At 57.9% G+C, this 13,701-nt stretch overlaps 2 protein-coding genes across 9 annotated transcripts in view; one reads left to right on the forward strand and one right to left on the reverse strand.

The window, feature by feature from the left end:
- Window positions 1-325: 325 nt before the first annotated feature.
- MAFF (MAF bZIP transcription factor F) lies at window positions 326-9,325 on the forward strand. 2 transcript variants are annotated; one of them, XM_086402810.1, is made up of 3 exons: window positions 326-546; window positions 6,839-6,904; window positions 7,496-9,325. In XM_086402810.1, exons 2-3 carry the CDS (start codon window positions 6,869-6,871, stop codon window positions 7,976-7,978), a joined length of 519 nt encoding a protein of 172 aa, XP_086258936.1. In that variant the 5' UTR covers window positions 326-546; window positions 6,839-6,868; the 3' UTR covers window positions 7,979-9,325. The 2 variants fall into 2 exon arrangements, with proteins under 2 accessions (XP_086258936.1, XP_086258937.1); XM_086402811.1 differs by having other exon boundaries at window positions 326-542.
- A 1,699-nt stretch (window positions 9,326-11,024) lies between these two features.
- TMEM184B (transmembrane protein 184B) overlaps window positions 11,025-13,701 on the reverse strand; it is a 53,016-nt gene continuing 50,339 nt past the window's right edge. For all 7 annotated transcript variants that reach the window (XM_086402807.1, XM_086402808.1, XM_086402803.1 and 4 more), the window contains one exon: window positions 11,025-13,395. In XM_086402807.1, coding sequence (XP_086258933.1) covers window positions 13,154-13,395 — 242 coding nt within the window. In that variant the 3' untranslated portion in view covers window positions 11,025-13,153. The remainder of the gene's footprint in view (window positions 13,396-13,701) is intronic.

Here is a 13,701-nt window from a genome sequence, read left to right on the forward strand (position 1 = left end):
ACCACGAGACTGGATGAGATCATCGAGGTAGAGGGTGTAGGTCGAAAGGAGAAGAGACCCACGACTGTGGACTGTAAAATGAGACAAATGACACCTTCACCCGCGTGGCTCCGGTGAGATGTCGCGTGAACGCCCGCAGTCAGCGCTCTAACCGGGATTGAGAATCCCGGGGGGCGGGGCCGGGGCCGGGGCGGGGCCTATCCGGGGCGGAGCCGGCCAGGGGCGGGGCTGGGGAGCCGGGAGGCCGCTCTGGGGCCGGGGGGCGGCCGGGGCGGTGACGTCACCGTATGACTGGGTTTTTATGAATGAAAGGAATCCTGTGAGTGAGTAATTCCGGGAAGCTCGCCTTACAACTCGGCGCGGCCCCCAGCGCTGCCCGCCCCACAACAAAACTCGGCGCATCGCTCCGGCGATCCGGGCTCTGAGCGACCCGCGGTCGGGACCGGAGGGGGAGGCTGACCGAGGCGTGGGCAGAGGAGAGCAGCTCAGACGGCAGCGGGACCCCGTGCGTGCCAGGGACGCCAGGCGAAGCAAGACGAGAGGCGGGTGAGGGTCGCGGGACGAGCGCGCAGGGCCAGGGGGTGGCAGGGTCTCCGCGCTCCTGGAACATGCCTGGGCCGGGGCGCCGGGCCCGACTCAGTCGGTGCCACCGTGGATCCCTCGCCCGGACTGCTGGCTTGGGAGGGTGTCGAGGTGGGGGTGGGGGTGGGGGGAGCGGCGGAGGTCCTGTGGGACCGAGACGCGGCCGAAACGAACTTGGCGGGGTGCGGGGTTAATGGGCCCCTTTTGGGGGCGCGGGCCGAGAGGCGGTGAAGTCGGGCAGGAAGGGGCAGCGCGGGCTGGCGAGCGTCAGCGTCCGCCCAGGCGGGGCCGGGGGCGGTGTGTGCAAGTACGTGACTCGGTGAGAACAGTCCCTGGACCGGTGCCCGCAGGCCGAGCGTGCGCGGTTTGTTTACGTCCGAGGGCGGGCGGGAGTGCGTGTGTGTTCCCTGGCCAGCGTCCTGGGTATCCTGCCCGGTGCGTGCTTGCGCCGCGTACCTTGGGGAATGTGAGAGTGAGTGAGTGTGTGTGTGTGTGTGTGTGTGTGTGTGTGTGTGTGTGTCCGAACGCTCCCAGGCGGGGCCTGTATAACCAGCGGACCGTACCTCCGAAAGAGGGTGACCACAGGAATAAAAGAAGAAGCGAAAGAAATGGCCCAGTCCATAGTCACAAGGGTCTGGGAATTCTCTCCCGGGTTGTCCCTTTCCCACCAGCCGGTGGCCGCCAGGCCCTTGCTCTCCCCGGAGTTTCCCAGGACCGCAGCCACGTGACTGCGGTGCCTTCAGCTACGGGGTGGGGCAAAATATCAAAGATCCCACCGGGCTTCCCCGGGGAACGAGGTGAAGGGGCCACCCCTGGCTCCATCACCCCGGTGGGTCTGGCAACAAAGTAGGCTGGTGTTCAGGTCCTTGTCCCCAGGTTTTCTGACTGCCTGGGGAAGACAGGGGAAGACAGACTCTCCCCTCCGACTCTTCTTCATCCAGGGGGCTACCCAGCCCCTCAGTCACAGAAGAAACAGGAAGGGCGGGGGTGAGGAGGTGGGGGTAGTATGGGGGGCCGGGAACACGGCAAAGGTTGGAGGTAGGAGGGGATACCAGGCTTCCTTTCTCTGGTGGCTACTCCTCTGGCTGGTCTGGGTTCTAAAGGCTGTACCTGCTGGATCAGGAAGGGTGAGAACCCAAGGTTGGGGTGGAGCTCGTTTCTGCCCTTCTGGTGGTTTCAGTTCACAAGTGGGACTAATCAGACAGAGCTATTGATGACTGGACTTGAGGAGCTAGTTGAGGACTTGGGCCAGGCTTGGTTAACAGGCAGTGGGACTACATGTCTTGGTGCGGGAGGGGTTACTGTGAGAGGGCTGGGCCCTCCCACCACTGCCTCACCCTGTCTGGCTCCTCCATCAGTGCCCTGCTGAGGGATGTTGAGGGCTGAGCTGGGGCTTAGGGCTTCCTTGGTCCTATTCTGCCCTCTCTTCCTCCCTCCCACAGAGCTACAGGATCATGGGGTGTCAGGGGGGAGGGCATTGAGCTGGACCAGATAATCTTTTAACTTTGAATCTCTGAGCTGCTACCACAGCTGGTAACTTCTGGGTCCCCATCTGTAGCAGCAACTAGGCAACATTCAAGGTGGTAGAAGGGCAGTGGGCTGGGGGAGGTGTGACAGCCTCCACATACAGCTTAATTTCCAGGGGAACCATGCAAGAGAAAACAGAGCCAACAGCCCCAGGCGGAGGCCAGGGTTGTCCAGGAATATGTGGAATATGTAAGGGAGGTAGCCACCAGGAGCACAGGAATCAGGCAGGCCGATCTTCAAAACTGGGCAGGAAACATCCCTGAGCAGGGCTAGGGAGCAGGGAACAGGAGGAAGTGGCGGATTGACTCAGTCATAGATGGAAAGCTAGTACCAAAAGGTTTAACCTCCCACTGAATCACCCGTGGACCTTCAGTAGGGCCCAGGACCCAGTGAGGGCTCCCTTGGTCCCTGTGCCTCCCTTAGTCCTAATACTTTTAGCCTGCGTTGCCATGGAGCCCACCAAGGACCAGATGCTAGAGATAAGATAGTGAACAAATCAGATCCAGAGCTGCCCTCTGGGAGCTTACAGTCAAGGAAGGAAAACAAAGTCGGGGAAAGAGCCACTAAACTAAATGCAAAACCACAGCTGAGATAGGTGGTATGAGGAGGAAGTCACTGTGATTACAAAAGTAATAACAGTTCTGACTTAGCCAGGGCAATCAAGGAAGGCTTCCCTGGGGAGGTGACAGTCAGCCAGAATGTCAGATCAAGTGATAATCATCTGTGAAGACCTCAAGGGCAGGGGCTTTGATTCAACTTTGGTCCTTCAGGGTGCAGCACCAAGCCTGGGACCTACAGGGTAGGTGCTTCTTGGGTGTTTGCTGATTGAATGAATGAATGAGCCCTGGGTCAGTGTCCTGGTAAAACTCCACAACACCTAGAGAAAAAGGCCTGGGAACCCCAGGCGAACAAGAACTCCTGGGCACGGGCTGTAAGATTCTTGAAGCAGTTTCTCCAAAGCAAGCAGATCCTGCAGGGCTCAAGTGACATCTCTTACACACACGCACCCTGTGGGTGCCTTTGGGGAATGTGTGGGGATGGTAAGAGTTCGTTTGTTGTCAGCACAGGGATCCTGGAAAAACGTGGGGAGAGAACGTGGTGGTGGCCAGAAGGGCCTACCACATGGGCTAGAGGGGAGGCTGGCATCATAGGGTTTTGAAATGGGCCGAACATGGTCAGGTTTGTAGGTTTGTGTCAGTAATGATCCCTCTGACAGAGAGGAGAGCTGGTGGGGTCAGAGGTGGAGGCAGACTGGACGCCAGAGAGCAGGTGTTTTGGTCTTGGTGCAGCTGAAAGAGGAAATGCTTAAGGGCTAGGCATGGAGCAGAGGGAGAGTCAAGGCTGACAGTCTCTGAGTTTCTGTTCTCAGGCCCCTGCCCCCAGGAAGTCTTCCCTGATTTCCGTTCCCTTGCTCCAGGGCCTCTACTCTGCTGGTGGTCTTGGAGTTCCATTCCAGGCCAGAATCTGACTCTCTAAACTTTTGACATTGTCAGTGCTAGGAGGTACCTTAGGCTTGGTGGTTTGGCATGTTGGGCCCAGAGAGAGGGAGTGGTGTACCTGAAGTCACACAGCAAGTGTTAGTGGGTGCCAGACCCCCAAGCTCCTACTTCCCTGTGGTGCTGGGTTCTCCAAGCTCTGCTCCCCTTCCAGCAGGGAGGAGGCTCCACCAGTGCTGGCTGCCAAGGCCCAGGAAAACACATTTTTTCCTTCTGTCCTCACAGAGGAAGCAAAATGGCTCAGCAGCCAGAGGAGCCCATGCCAGCGGGTGGGCCGTCTCCAGGATGCCTCTGAGTGTACTAGGGGGCCAGGGGCGTGGCTGCTGACTGGGCAATGCGGCTGTCAGTCCCCCAAGCCACGCCTCCAGGGAATGTTAGGAACCTGCAGACCCTGGAGGTCAGCGCTGCTGACCTCAGGAAGGGAAGAAGTAGGGATGGGGGCATGGGGAGTATTCAGTCCGGTTGCGTAGTCGTATCCGACTCTTCCCCTTCAGAGAGAGGAGGACAGTGGCTCGCTTTGAAGAAGAGCCCTGAGCTGGGGACTCCAGGGTTCCAATCCACCACTGCCACCAAACAGCCGCCTGGTTGCTTCAGTTGCAGAACCAGGAGGTTGGATCAGCTGCTGCCTCAAGTCCAGGGTCTACCAGACTGGCCAAGGCTGCCTGGTGGAGGACCCCAGCCCCTTGGTTGACAGCCCAGCAGCACCTGGTCTGAAGCTGGAGGGCTGAAAGTCTGAGGTGTGACCTTCTTGTGACTTTCCCTCTGTGACTGCCTGGCTCTGCTGAGCTAGGATGTTCCTGGGCAAACATGGGTGCCTCAGCTGACATGTAGCATGTGCTTGAGGGGCTGAGGCTAGGACAGGAGGAGAAAGAGGACAGGAGGCAAGAACAGGTTCAAAGCCTCCCTGGGGTCCCAAAGTTCCTAGAACCACAGCCAACAGAGAGGATGGGACCTTCAGCCATTATCTAGTATAGGGGATGGCCAGCAGTTTCCTCTTGGGCCTATTCTGGAAGGCTGTGTTGAGGAGGATTCAGGAGCTGTGTCCAACCTCAGTGAGAAAAAGTGCGGTAATTGATTATTGATGTCCGTGTTAGGAGTAGAGGGAGGAATGTGGGGAGATAAACCAAGCATTTGCCACTTCTGATCTTTCTAAGCCTCTTGTTTTTACCCACGAACACTATGATGATTGTCCCCACTTTGTGAGGAAACCAAGGTCCAGAGAGGAAAAATGCCTTGTCCTAGGGGCCATGCCTCCAGAGTTCTGCATCGGTCACCCGCCACATATTGCTCAGCAACTAGCGGGCTCTTAGATCACCTCTCCCATCAGGCTCTCTGTGTAGCCCAGACTGCCTGGGCATCACGTAACACCCCAGCCCCCTAAACAGGCAGCCAGGAGGCCTGGATATCTGTGTGACACTTGCAGACCCAACATAGATCCTGGCACATCAGAGCTGGGTAGCCTTGGAGCCAGGCGAGTCCTCTTTACAGGGGTGGAGAAACAGGGCCCAGAGAGGATGCCCTGTGAGGACCTCACTGCGAGGAGACATGTGGTTCCATGCGGCCCCAGACCCAGGCTTTATCCACTGTTAGCTGTGTGACCCTGGACTACTCTATTGACTTCTCTGGCCATTACCTCACAGGGTTGTTGGGAGAACTGGGGTGCTGATGGTGTGAAGGCAATCAGGATTCAGTCCTGGGACCTTTACAGGTGTTCAGAATACCTCCTGATTTAGGAGAAGGCAGCCATTCACCTGCTGTGTGACTTCAGGCAAGAGGGGCCCCTCTCTGGTCTCCACCTCCCCTTGGGTGAAGTGAGGAGGCAGGGACTAGACAGTCTGTAAGAGCCTTTCCTGTGTGACCCTGGCCAGCCAGAAGACGCCAAGTCAAAGCGATGTCCCAGGAATTGCTACAGGCACTTTCATGCATTGGAGAAGGAAATGGCAACCCACTCCAGTATTCTTGCCTGGAGAATCCCAGGGACAGGGGAGCCTGGTGGGCTGCCGTCTATGGGGTTGCACAAGAGTTGGACACGACTGAAGCGACTTAGCAGCAGCAGCAGCAGCAACCCCTCCTGGACAGACTCAGCAATTCTAATAACCCCCCAGGTGCTCGCTGACCTCCCGTTTGCATCATTTGGTTCCATCAAAACCCTATGAGACAGGTATTGTTCCCAACCTACAGACGGGAAAGTGGAGACCCAGAGGGGAGGAGTGGCTTGCCCACAGTCACACAGCCTGGAGAAAACAGAGATGGGATTCAAACCAGGCTCGACCCTTAATCCACTGTTCCTTTCCTTGTTTCCTATACCCTCCCTGGGAGCCAGTTATGAAGACAGAATCCCTTCGTCTCCCTCCCATCCTCCTGGTATCTGTGTGCCACCCCTATCTGCGGAAGCAGATAGAAAGGAGGAAGAATTGGAGGCAGGGCCAGGAGGTTTTTCTCGACAGTCTTCAGCAGGGTTTGGGCTTGGCACGAGGTTCAGACCTTGACAAGCTGGGTGACAGTGTCATAGACCACCAATCCACACCTCACCAGTGCCTGCTCCCTGCCAGCCCCTGTGCTGGCAGCCTCACACCCAGAGCTGTCTGAGCCTGGTTCTTGGCTGTGGAGGTCCCTGTCTGGTGGGGAGTCAAGGAAATAGACCGTGACAACATAGGGCAGAACTGCTGGGGTTGGCGGTGCTGAAAAAGTCCTAGGAGTCTGGGAGGCCTTCCTGGAGGAAGAGATGTCCACGCTCAGGGCAGAAGGCTGAATAGTAGGAGTCTGCCAAATAAGTGGGAGTGGGAGAAGTGTCACAAGGTTTGGCGTGACCCAAAGGCAAGAAAGCATGCGGTGAGAGGAAGTGAAAGAAATTCCTTGTGGCTGGAGGGCAGAATAGAGGCAGGCCTGGTGTGAGAGGAGCCTTGGGGTTAGTAAATGGGGTTATGTGATATGGTACAAGGGGTGTTTTAGCCAGTTTTAGCCTCTCTGAAAAGGTAGTACTGAGCAAAGATCTAAATGATGAAGAGTCTTTGGGGAGATAAAAAGAAAGAGAAAAGTAAAGAGAACAAGTGCAAAGGCCCTGAGGCTGGAATGAACCATTCAATGAGGCCACTGTAGCTGGACCACTGGGGCCAAGGAAAGTGGTATGAGATAAATTCTAAGATAGCAGGGGCCTTGAATGTGAAGATAGTAGTGTTTGGATTTTATTCCAAGTGGGAGAAAAACTGACCTTGGTCTCCTCTCTCCGCTAGGTCTTAGCCCAGAGGGTACCTTCTGCGAACATGTCTGTGGATCCCTTATCCAGCAAAGCGCTGAAGGTGAGAAGGCAGCCCTTATTGTCTCCAGTCCTCCCCTCCCTCCCTGCCCAGGCTGAGCTCCCATCCCAACTTCCCCTTCAGTTCCTAGAATCCCCAAGAGGGGCTCAGCAGACATCAGTCATTCATGAAGCCATTCATGGGCTTTTCCAGGCCCCGCCTGGCTGGGAAACAGCAGGCCTGGGCTCTGGCCATAGGCTGTGTACCCCAGGGCAGGTCACTTCCCTCTCTGGACCTACTTCCCCATGAGGACAACGTCCAAGGAACTGTTGGACTTTAAAGGTGCTTTCTTGGGTTTTTCTGGCTGAGTCCAGGCCGAGTCGCTGGGTTAGAATCCGGACTGAGCTCTAGGGTGGCTCCTTTTGTATCCAGATCCCGGTCTCTCCCGGTTTTCCCTTTGGGGATTCCTGCTCCCTTTCGGAGTCTTGGAGCAAGTCCAGCCACCAGCTCAGTGTCCCTGGCGCGGAATGGGGAACACTAGCGGTGGAGGGGAAGCCGACCCCAGCACCTGCTGCGCGCCGGGTCCAGAGCTCAGGGCCCGCAGGGTAGAGTGTGACCCTGAGCCTCAGTTTCCCCACGCGCCCATGCCCGCAGATCAAGCGTGAGCTGAGCGAAAACACGCCGCACCTGTCGGACGAAGCGCTGATGGGGCTGTCTGTGCGCGAGCTGAACCGGCACCTGCGAGGGCTCTCGGCCGAGGAGGTGACGCGGCTCAAGCAGCGGCGCCGCACACTCAAGAACCGCGGCTACGCGGCCAGCTGCCGCGTGAAGCGCGTGTGCCAGAAGGAGGAGCTGCAGAAGCAGAAGTCGGAGCTGGAGCGCGAGGTGGACAAGCTGGCGCGCGAGAACGCCGCCATGCGCTTGGAGCTCGACGCGCTGCGCGGCAAGTGCGAGGCGCTGCAGGGCTTCGCGCGCTCGGTGGCCGCCGCCCGCGGGCCCGCGGCGCTGGTGGCGCCGGCCAGCGTCATCACTATCGTCAAGTCGGCCCCGAGCCCCGGCCCGGGCCCCGCCCCTGGCCCGGGCCCCGCCTCCGGCCCGGGCCCCGCCCCTGGCCCCGCCCCTGCCGCCTGTTCCTAGTGCTCGCCGAGACCCGCTCTTTCCACCCACGCCCATTCCCCAAACCACGCCCCTCCGACCCCAGCTGCCATCCCTAAGTGCCTAAGCGCCGCCTCTGTCTCTAAGTGCCATTTCTCTGCAGCCACCAGCTCCCCCCGTGGTGAACACACGTTCCCTCCCCAGATCCTGTCTTCCTCGTGCGATCTCTGAAACTGGGACCTAATGGCCCCGGGGAGGGGCAACTTTGGTGAGATAGGAAGTCGGGTGAGGTCGAGGTCTGGCGTTTCCTAAAAACGTCAGCCTTCTTAGTTTGGGAGGATGGGATACAAAGCTGATTAGAGAAGGGCCATAGAAGGGAAGATGGCCACCCCTCATTTTGTAACTGTTTGCTCAGATCGTGCCATCGGCCCGTCCCCACCCTCCACGATACAAAACTAGACTTGACCCCGCATGCCTCTGGTAGGATTGTCCAGCTGGAAAGTTGATGTTCCTGCCTCTGCTTTGGGCCTGGATGCCTGGCCCTCCAGAGCTGGAAGACTCATTAGAAATCACCTAGTGAAGCCCAATTCACAGATGGGAAAACAGGCCTCCAGCGGACCTGACAATGCCCAAGGCCACATATGCTTAGCGGTTAAGCTGGAACCGTGTCTTTCCACTGCTGCCCTGAGATTCCAGCCGTGGTCAGGGGGACAGTGGTTGGGGCCTGAAAAGGTGATGCAAGGGCCTCCGTGGTAGCTCTCTGTGAATCAGGTAAAGAGAAGTAGAGGGAAAGAGTAGGTGATACAGATGGAAGAGAGGGAAGGAGCTGGCCTGACTCTGTCCTGGGCTCTCCCTGAACCTAGGGAGCTGGCCAAAGAGAAAGGGGACAAAGGAAGTGACCACAGAGGCAGGTGGGGAGATGAGAAGACAGATCCTACTGTTCTGAACCCTGGGATAGGGGTCCTTAAAAAGGGAAGGGTCCGACCTGTCCATCCTTTTGGGTGGGGGCAGGTCACTGCCATTGACTGCTATTCTCCTGGGAAGTCTGGCCCCAGCCCCTCCCCTTTCCCTGTTAGACAGCTGCCCCTTCGCGCTGTTTATTTATTGCACGAATCTAAGTTATTCTCCCCAGCCTGAGGCCTAGCGCCCACTGCCTGGGAAATGTGGCGTGCAGTCCTGAGCTGGACTTTATATTTTATATCTGCAAATAAAACATATTTTATCTTATATTTAGGGAAAGCCGGATAGCAAAACAACCAAAAAATGTGTTTTAAAAGAAAAGTGCCCGGCCCCCAGAATTTATTTATTTTTCTGACTTACAGTAAGCGAGTTATCCGCCTTCTGTATTTTGTAGACTTCCTGAATAAAGTCAAGTTCTCTTTTTCCACAGTTTAGAAGTATGTGTCCTGGTTTATGATTTTTTTTATTTTTTTTGCGGGGGTGGGTTCTGAATGAGGGCCCCAAGATGGATTCTGCTTTCAGTCCCAGGCAGAACCCTCTGCTGGGTGGGAGCGTTTCCTCCAATTTGCAGATGAAGAAACTGTGACCCATCACTAACTCTAGCACCTGGGCTTGCGCTGGGGTAGGGTGGGTTGGTGGGGTTGAAAGGGGATGTAGGGTGGAGGTGGGAACCAGACAGGGTTTTGTCCTTCCATCTGGGTGCCTGGAGCCAGGGAGCCTCCCTGGGGAAGGCAAAGCCAGGCGAACAATGAAATGTAGGGTTAAATTCCCTGGGCATCCCGTCAGCAAATAAACAGTCCCACCCAGAGAGGAAAATTCCCCAGTTTAAGAGGAATTGTACTTTCACATTGAGGTCTGACTTTCTACAGCCAAATAAAAAATATTTTCCTCATGTTCCGGAAAGGCACAGGGAGGCAGAGAGAGAAGTGACTTCCTCACCCCCAGCCTGCAGGCCTAGAATGCAACCCTGGGTCTCAACCTAGGCCCCAAACTCCCTGCTGTTGCTGTTGTTCAGTCACTGAGTAGTGTCTGACTTTTTGCAACCCCACAGACTTCAGCATGCCAGACTTCCCTGTTAATTTAATCCAATCTGCCAGTGCTTCCGGGGCACCCTGGGAAGGAGTGTTCTGTGGTCCAGGGGTCAGGGAAATTGGGGTGTGTTTTTCTCTAGCTGTATGACCTTCAATGTCTCATGTCACTGCTTGCAGCCTCAGTTTACCCATCTGTACAACTCAAGAAGTGTAAGGTTATATGTGTGGCAAACACTGGGGATGCCAGGGGCTGTAAGCTTCCGCAGGCAGAGTGAACGCTTACCCCAGAGCACCTGATGGCCAGGAGGAGGAGTTCCATGTGGCTGGGTATGGAGGGATGGCCGGGCTAGAAGGATGCTTCTGGGGAGGATCTGAAAGCTGGGAAAGGGCCAGACCACACAGGCTGGGTGGGCCCACAGGCCCTTCTCCCCTCTCAGGCTGGGGTCCAGGATCCTGATGCCGAGACACTGAGCCCAGGCCTGCGGAAAGGAGAGCAGGAAGGCGTGCGGGGGACTGAGTGGAGGGTGGCGGGCTGGGAATTTCCCCCGCCCACGCCACATTCCTGAGCGCCCCTGTCAGCCGGGCCAGGCCACAGAAGGCATGCAGCGGTGGCAGGAAGGTGCCAGGTGTCTGGCACATGCCCACTACTGGGCAGGCCCTGCTCCAGGCCTCCTGCCCTGGGTCCCAGGGTGGAAGGTGGGCTCCTGGAGGCATGGCGATAGACTAGGAGGCATGAGGATCGTAGGAAATTCTTTAAACCCCAGGGAGACACCTGCAGGAATGGGGCTGCTGGAGGGTGCACGCCATTTAGCTGGTTGACTGAAGCTGGCATGAGGCATCAACCCGCTGCTGGGTGTTGAGGTGGGTGGATCCCTAGTGACCAATGTCCCACTGGCCAGAAGAGGGGGAGACACTCTGTCCAACGGGGACTTGGACCCCAATTTCAGTCTGGCAATGTGACCCCCCCCATCACTTATACCTACAACCCAGACAGAAGAGGGTTTTCTAGGACACCTTTGAACCCACAACCACTAAACTCACCCCCAAACACACATACACGGGAGCTGGGGGGAAAAAAATCTCACCCACCGGCAGAGGAGATTTCAATACAATCTATATTATCTCATATATATATTTCTTTCTCACTGTATTTGCTCACTTCTGTCACGCATTTAAAATGTCACAGAGACCAAAATAGAGCGGCTTTCTGGTGGAACTCATGGCAGTCATACACGAGATACAAAACTAGGGGACTCTGTCTTCTCATACATCATACAATTAATTTTTCAAGTATTTTTTATATACAAAGAGCTACTCTATCGGGAAAAAAAATTAAAAAAAAAAATAAAAAGACAAGGTAGGTTACACATCCTAGGAAGGAGGGGTGGAGTGGTTGGGCACGCGTTCCCGGCCCCCATCTCCCCAAGGGCTGCTAGCTCCCTGTCATGGGCACCTCCCGTCCACCTTGCAAGCGGCCAGCGGCCAGAGCAGGCAAAGACGGGGGTGGGGGACAGGGAGTCAGCAGCCCACTTTGGCCTGGAAGGAGACTCAAATTCATGAAAGCAAATGACAGGGGCAGCCCAGAGGTTCTCCGTGGACAGCCCGCACCTACCCGCTGCCTTCCTGCACAGCTTGGAACCAGCTGGCCAGGCCCATCCAACAGGGGCCCACGAGCTGGCCTCTGTGCCCCCCAACCCCGGTGCTGGCTTGGTCGCCAAAAGAGGCCGGGGAAGACTCCTGGGATGGAACCCTCTGCCCAACCTTGGCATGGTTCAGTCCAGGAGTGGCCAAAAGGTTAAGAAATGCCAAGGTCCCTCAGGGTCGGGCCCCCTTCCCCTTCCCCTCCTCCAGGCTGGTGCAGCCCACACCCGCGTGCTCTCTGGGTTTCATGTGACAGGAACTCCTGCCTGAATGAACATGCATTGTGTCCCATTATCATGAGGCTCCTCCAAAGACAGTGGCCAGTGGAAGCCCGGCCTGCCTGGGGGCTCCGGCCCTGGGAGGCTCCATGCACGTGGGCGTGGAGGTGGGTGAAGGGAGGGGGACTGGTGGTCCTGGCCACCCCTGAGGCCTGTCCAAGGGTACTTGGCCCTGCACTACAGGATCCACTGAGTGCCAGCAGCTTAACAGGGAGCCCCCCAGGGAGTGTCTGGGCCAGACTGACAGCCAGGGGCAGGGACAGTGGGGGGGTAGGGGGCTTTCATATGTGACTAAGGCACAGAAGAGATGAGCTGTGGGGCCGATGAGGCAGGACACCAGGTCCTGTGTGGATACGGGGCCAGAGAGAGGAGTCCCCCAACTCTGGGCTCCCCGCCGCACGCCCCATCCCTCCCGCCTGCGCTGCTCCTCCTCTGGAAGCTGGTCTGCAATGCAGAGACCAGGCCCTCCCTGTGAAACAGGAGGGAGGAGCCCCAGGGAGAGACGAGGATCCAGCAGAGGAAGGAGGGCTGGGAGCCCCTGACCCTTTGAGTAGTTGGGATGCAAGGGCTCTGCTCAATATGCTCTCAAGAAGGACCCCTCGTGGGAGGGCAGTGTGGACTGCTGGCTCCTCAGCAGGCCCAGGGGAAGGGGCGTGAGGCAGGCAGAAGGGGCAGCCCTGGAGGACGCCCAGGCGCCCTCCGAGGTGGGACCCATGGCTCTTGGTGTCTGGCTCTGATCCCTGCAGCATGCCAGGCAGGCCTGGGTCGGGAGGAGGGTCCACAGAGAGCATCCGTGCCTCCTCCTCCCACCCACGTGAGGCTAATCTAGCATGGGACCAGAGGGGCAGGGTTGGGAGCAGGCGGGAGCCCAGGGGAGAGAGTATTGCACGGTGTTTGGGGAAGGGGTTTACATCTGGGGGAGGAGGGGGAGGGGCTGAGAAGGCGTCAGCCGCTGGTCCACAACACAAGCGTCGGGGCCTGGGCATAGCTGGTCCTCACAGGACGAGCCGCAGGGGCACGGGGAGTTGCTCCCACCATCCTCTCCCCGTGGTCCAGGCGGTAGAGCCGTGGCCTTGTATAAATATTCCTGAAGGCTCCTGGGTGAGCCTGGGCCGTACCCTGGGCAGATGGCGGCGTCGGGCTGTTCCTCTTGAAGCGATATGTGAGTGTTTCTGGTCCAATAAATTAAAGGGCGATGCCAAGGCTGTGCCAGCCGGCCTCCCCGCCTGGAGGTGAGGCCAGAGGCGGGGCACACCCTGCCCTGGGGCCAAGGGCCCAGTCCTTCCCCCCGCCAGCAGCAGGCACCCCTAGAACTCATCGTCGGAGCTGAGCAGGAGCGTCTTCTCGTTGTCGCGGGCGCCGCTGAGGCTGTGGGAGCGAGAGAGGCCGTGGGCGCCCCCGCGCCAGGTGGGCCCGGGCTCCAGGGTGGACTGCTGCGTGTACTGCTGGTAGGCAGGTGAGAAGTTGTGGATGGCGTCCTGCACAATGTCGTGAGGATTCATGGTCTCCTTGAGGCTGCTGGAGATGCTCTTCATGGGGGCACAGCGGCCTGTGGGGAGGAGGCGGGAGGCAGGGTGAGGGGTCTGGGCAGCGGGGTGCAAGGCAGCTGGGCCCCCGCCCCTGGTCCCAAGTGTGTGTCATCTAACCAACCCCTCTTGGGACAGAGAACAGGGTCCTGGACACGAGAAAGGATGAGCAAAGGAACGGCTCCTTTGGCTGCAGGGCACCCCTAAGGGAGACAGTCAAGAGCCACAGGGCGGGGGGCAGTGGGGGGTGTCTGGGAGTGGGGAAGGGAGCTGGGGTGGAGACTGGGGTGCTGCAGGCATGAGCCCAAGGACCCCAGGGAGTTGGGGGA

This window comes from Bos grunniens, chromosome 5, assembly GCF_055505025.1.
Source record: "Bos grunniens cultivar Pamir isolate PY7600 chromosome 5, Bosgru_T2T1.0, whole genome shotgun sequence".
NCBI lineage: Eukaryota > Metazoa > Chordata > Mammalia > Artiodactyla > Bovidae > Bos > Bos grunniens.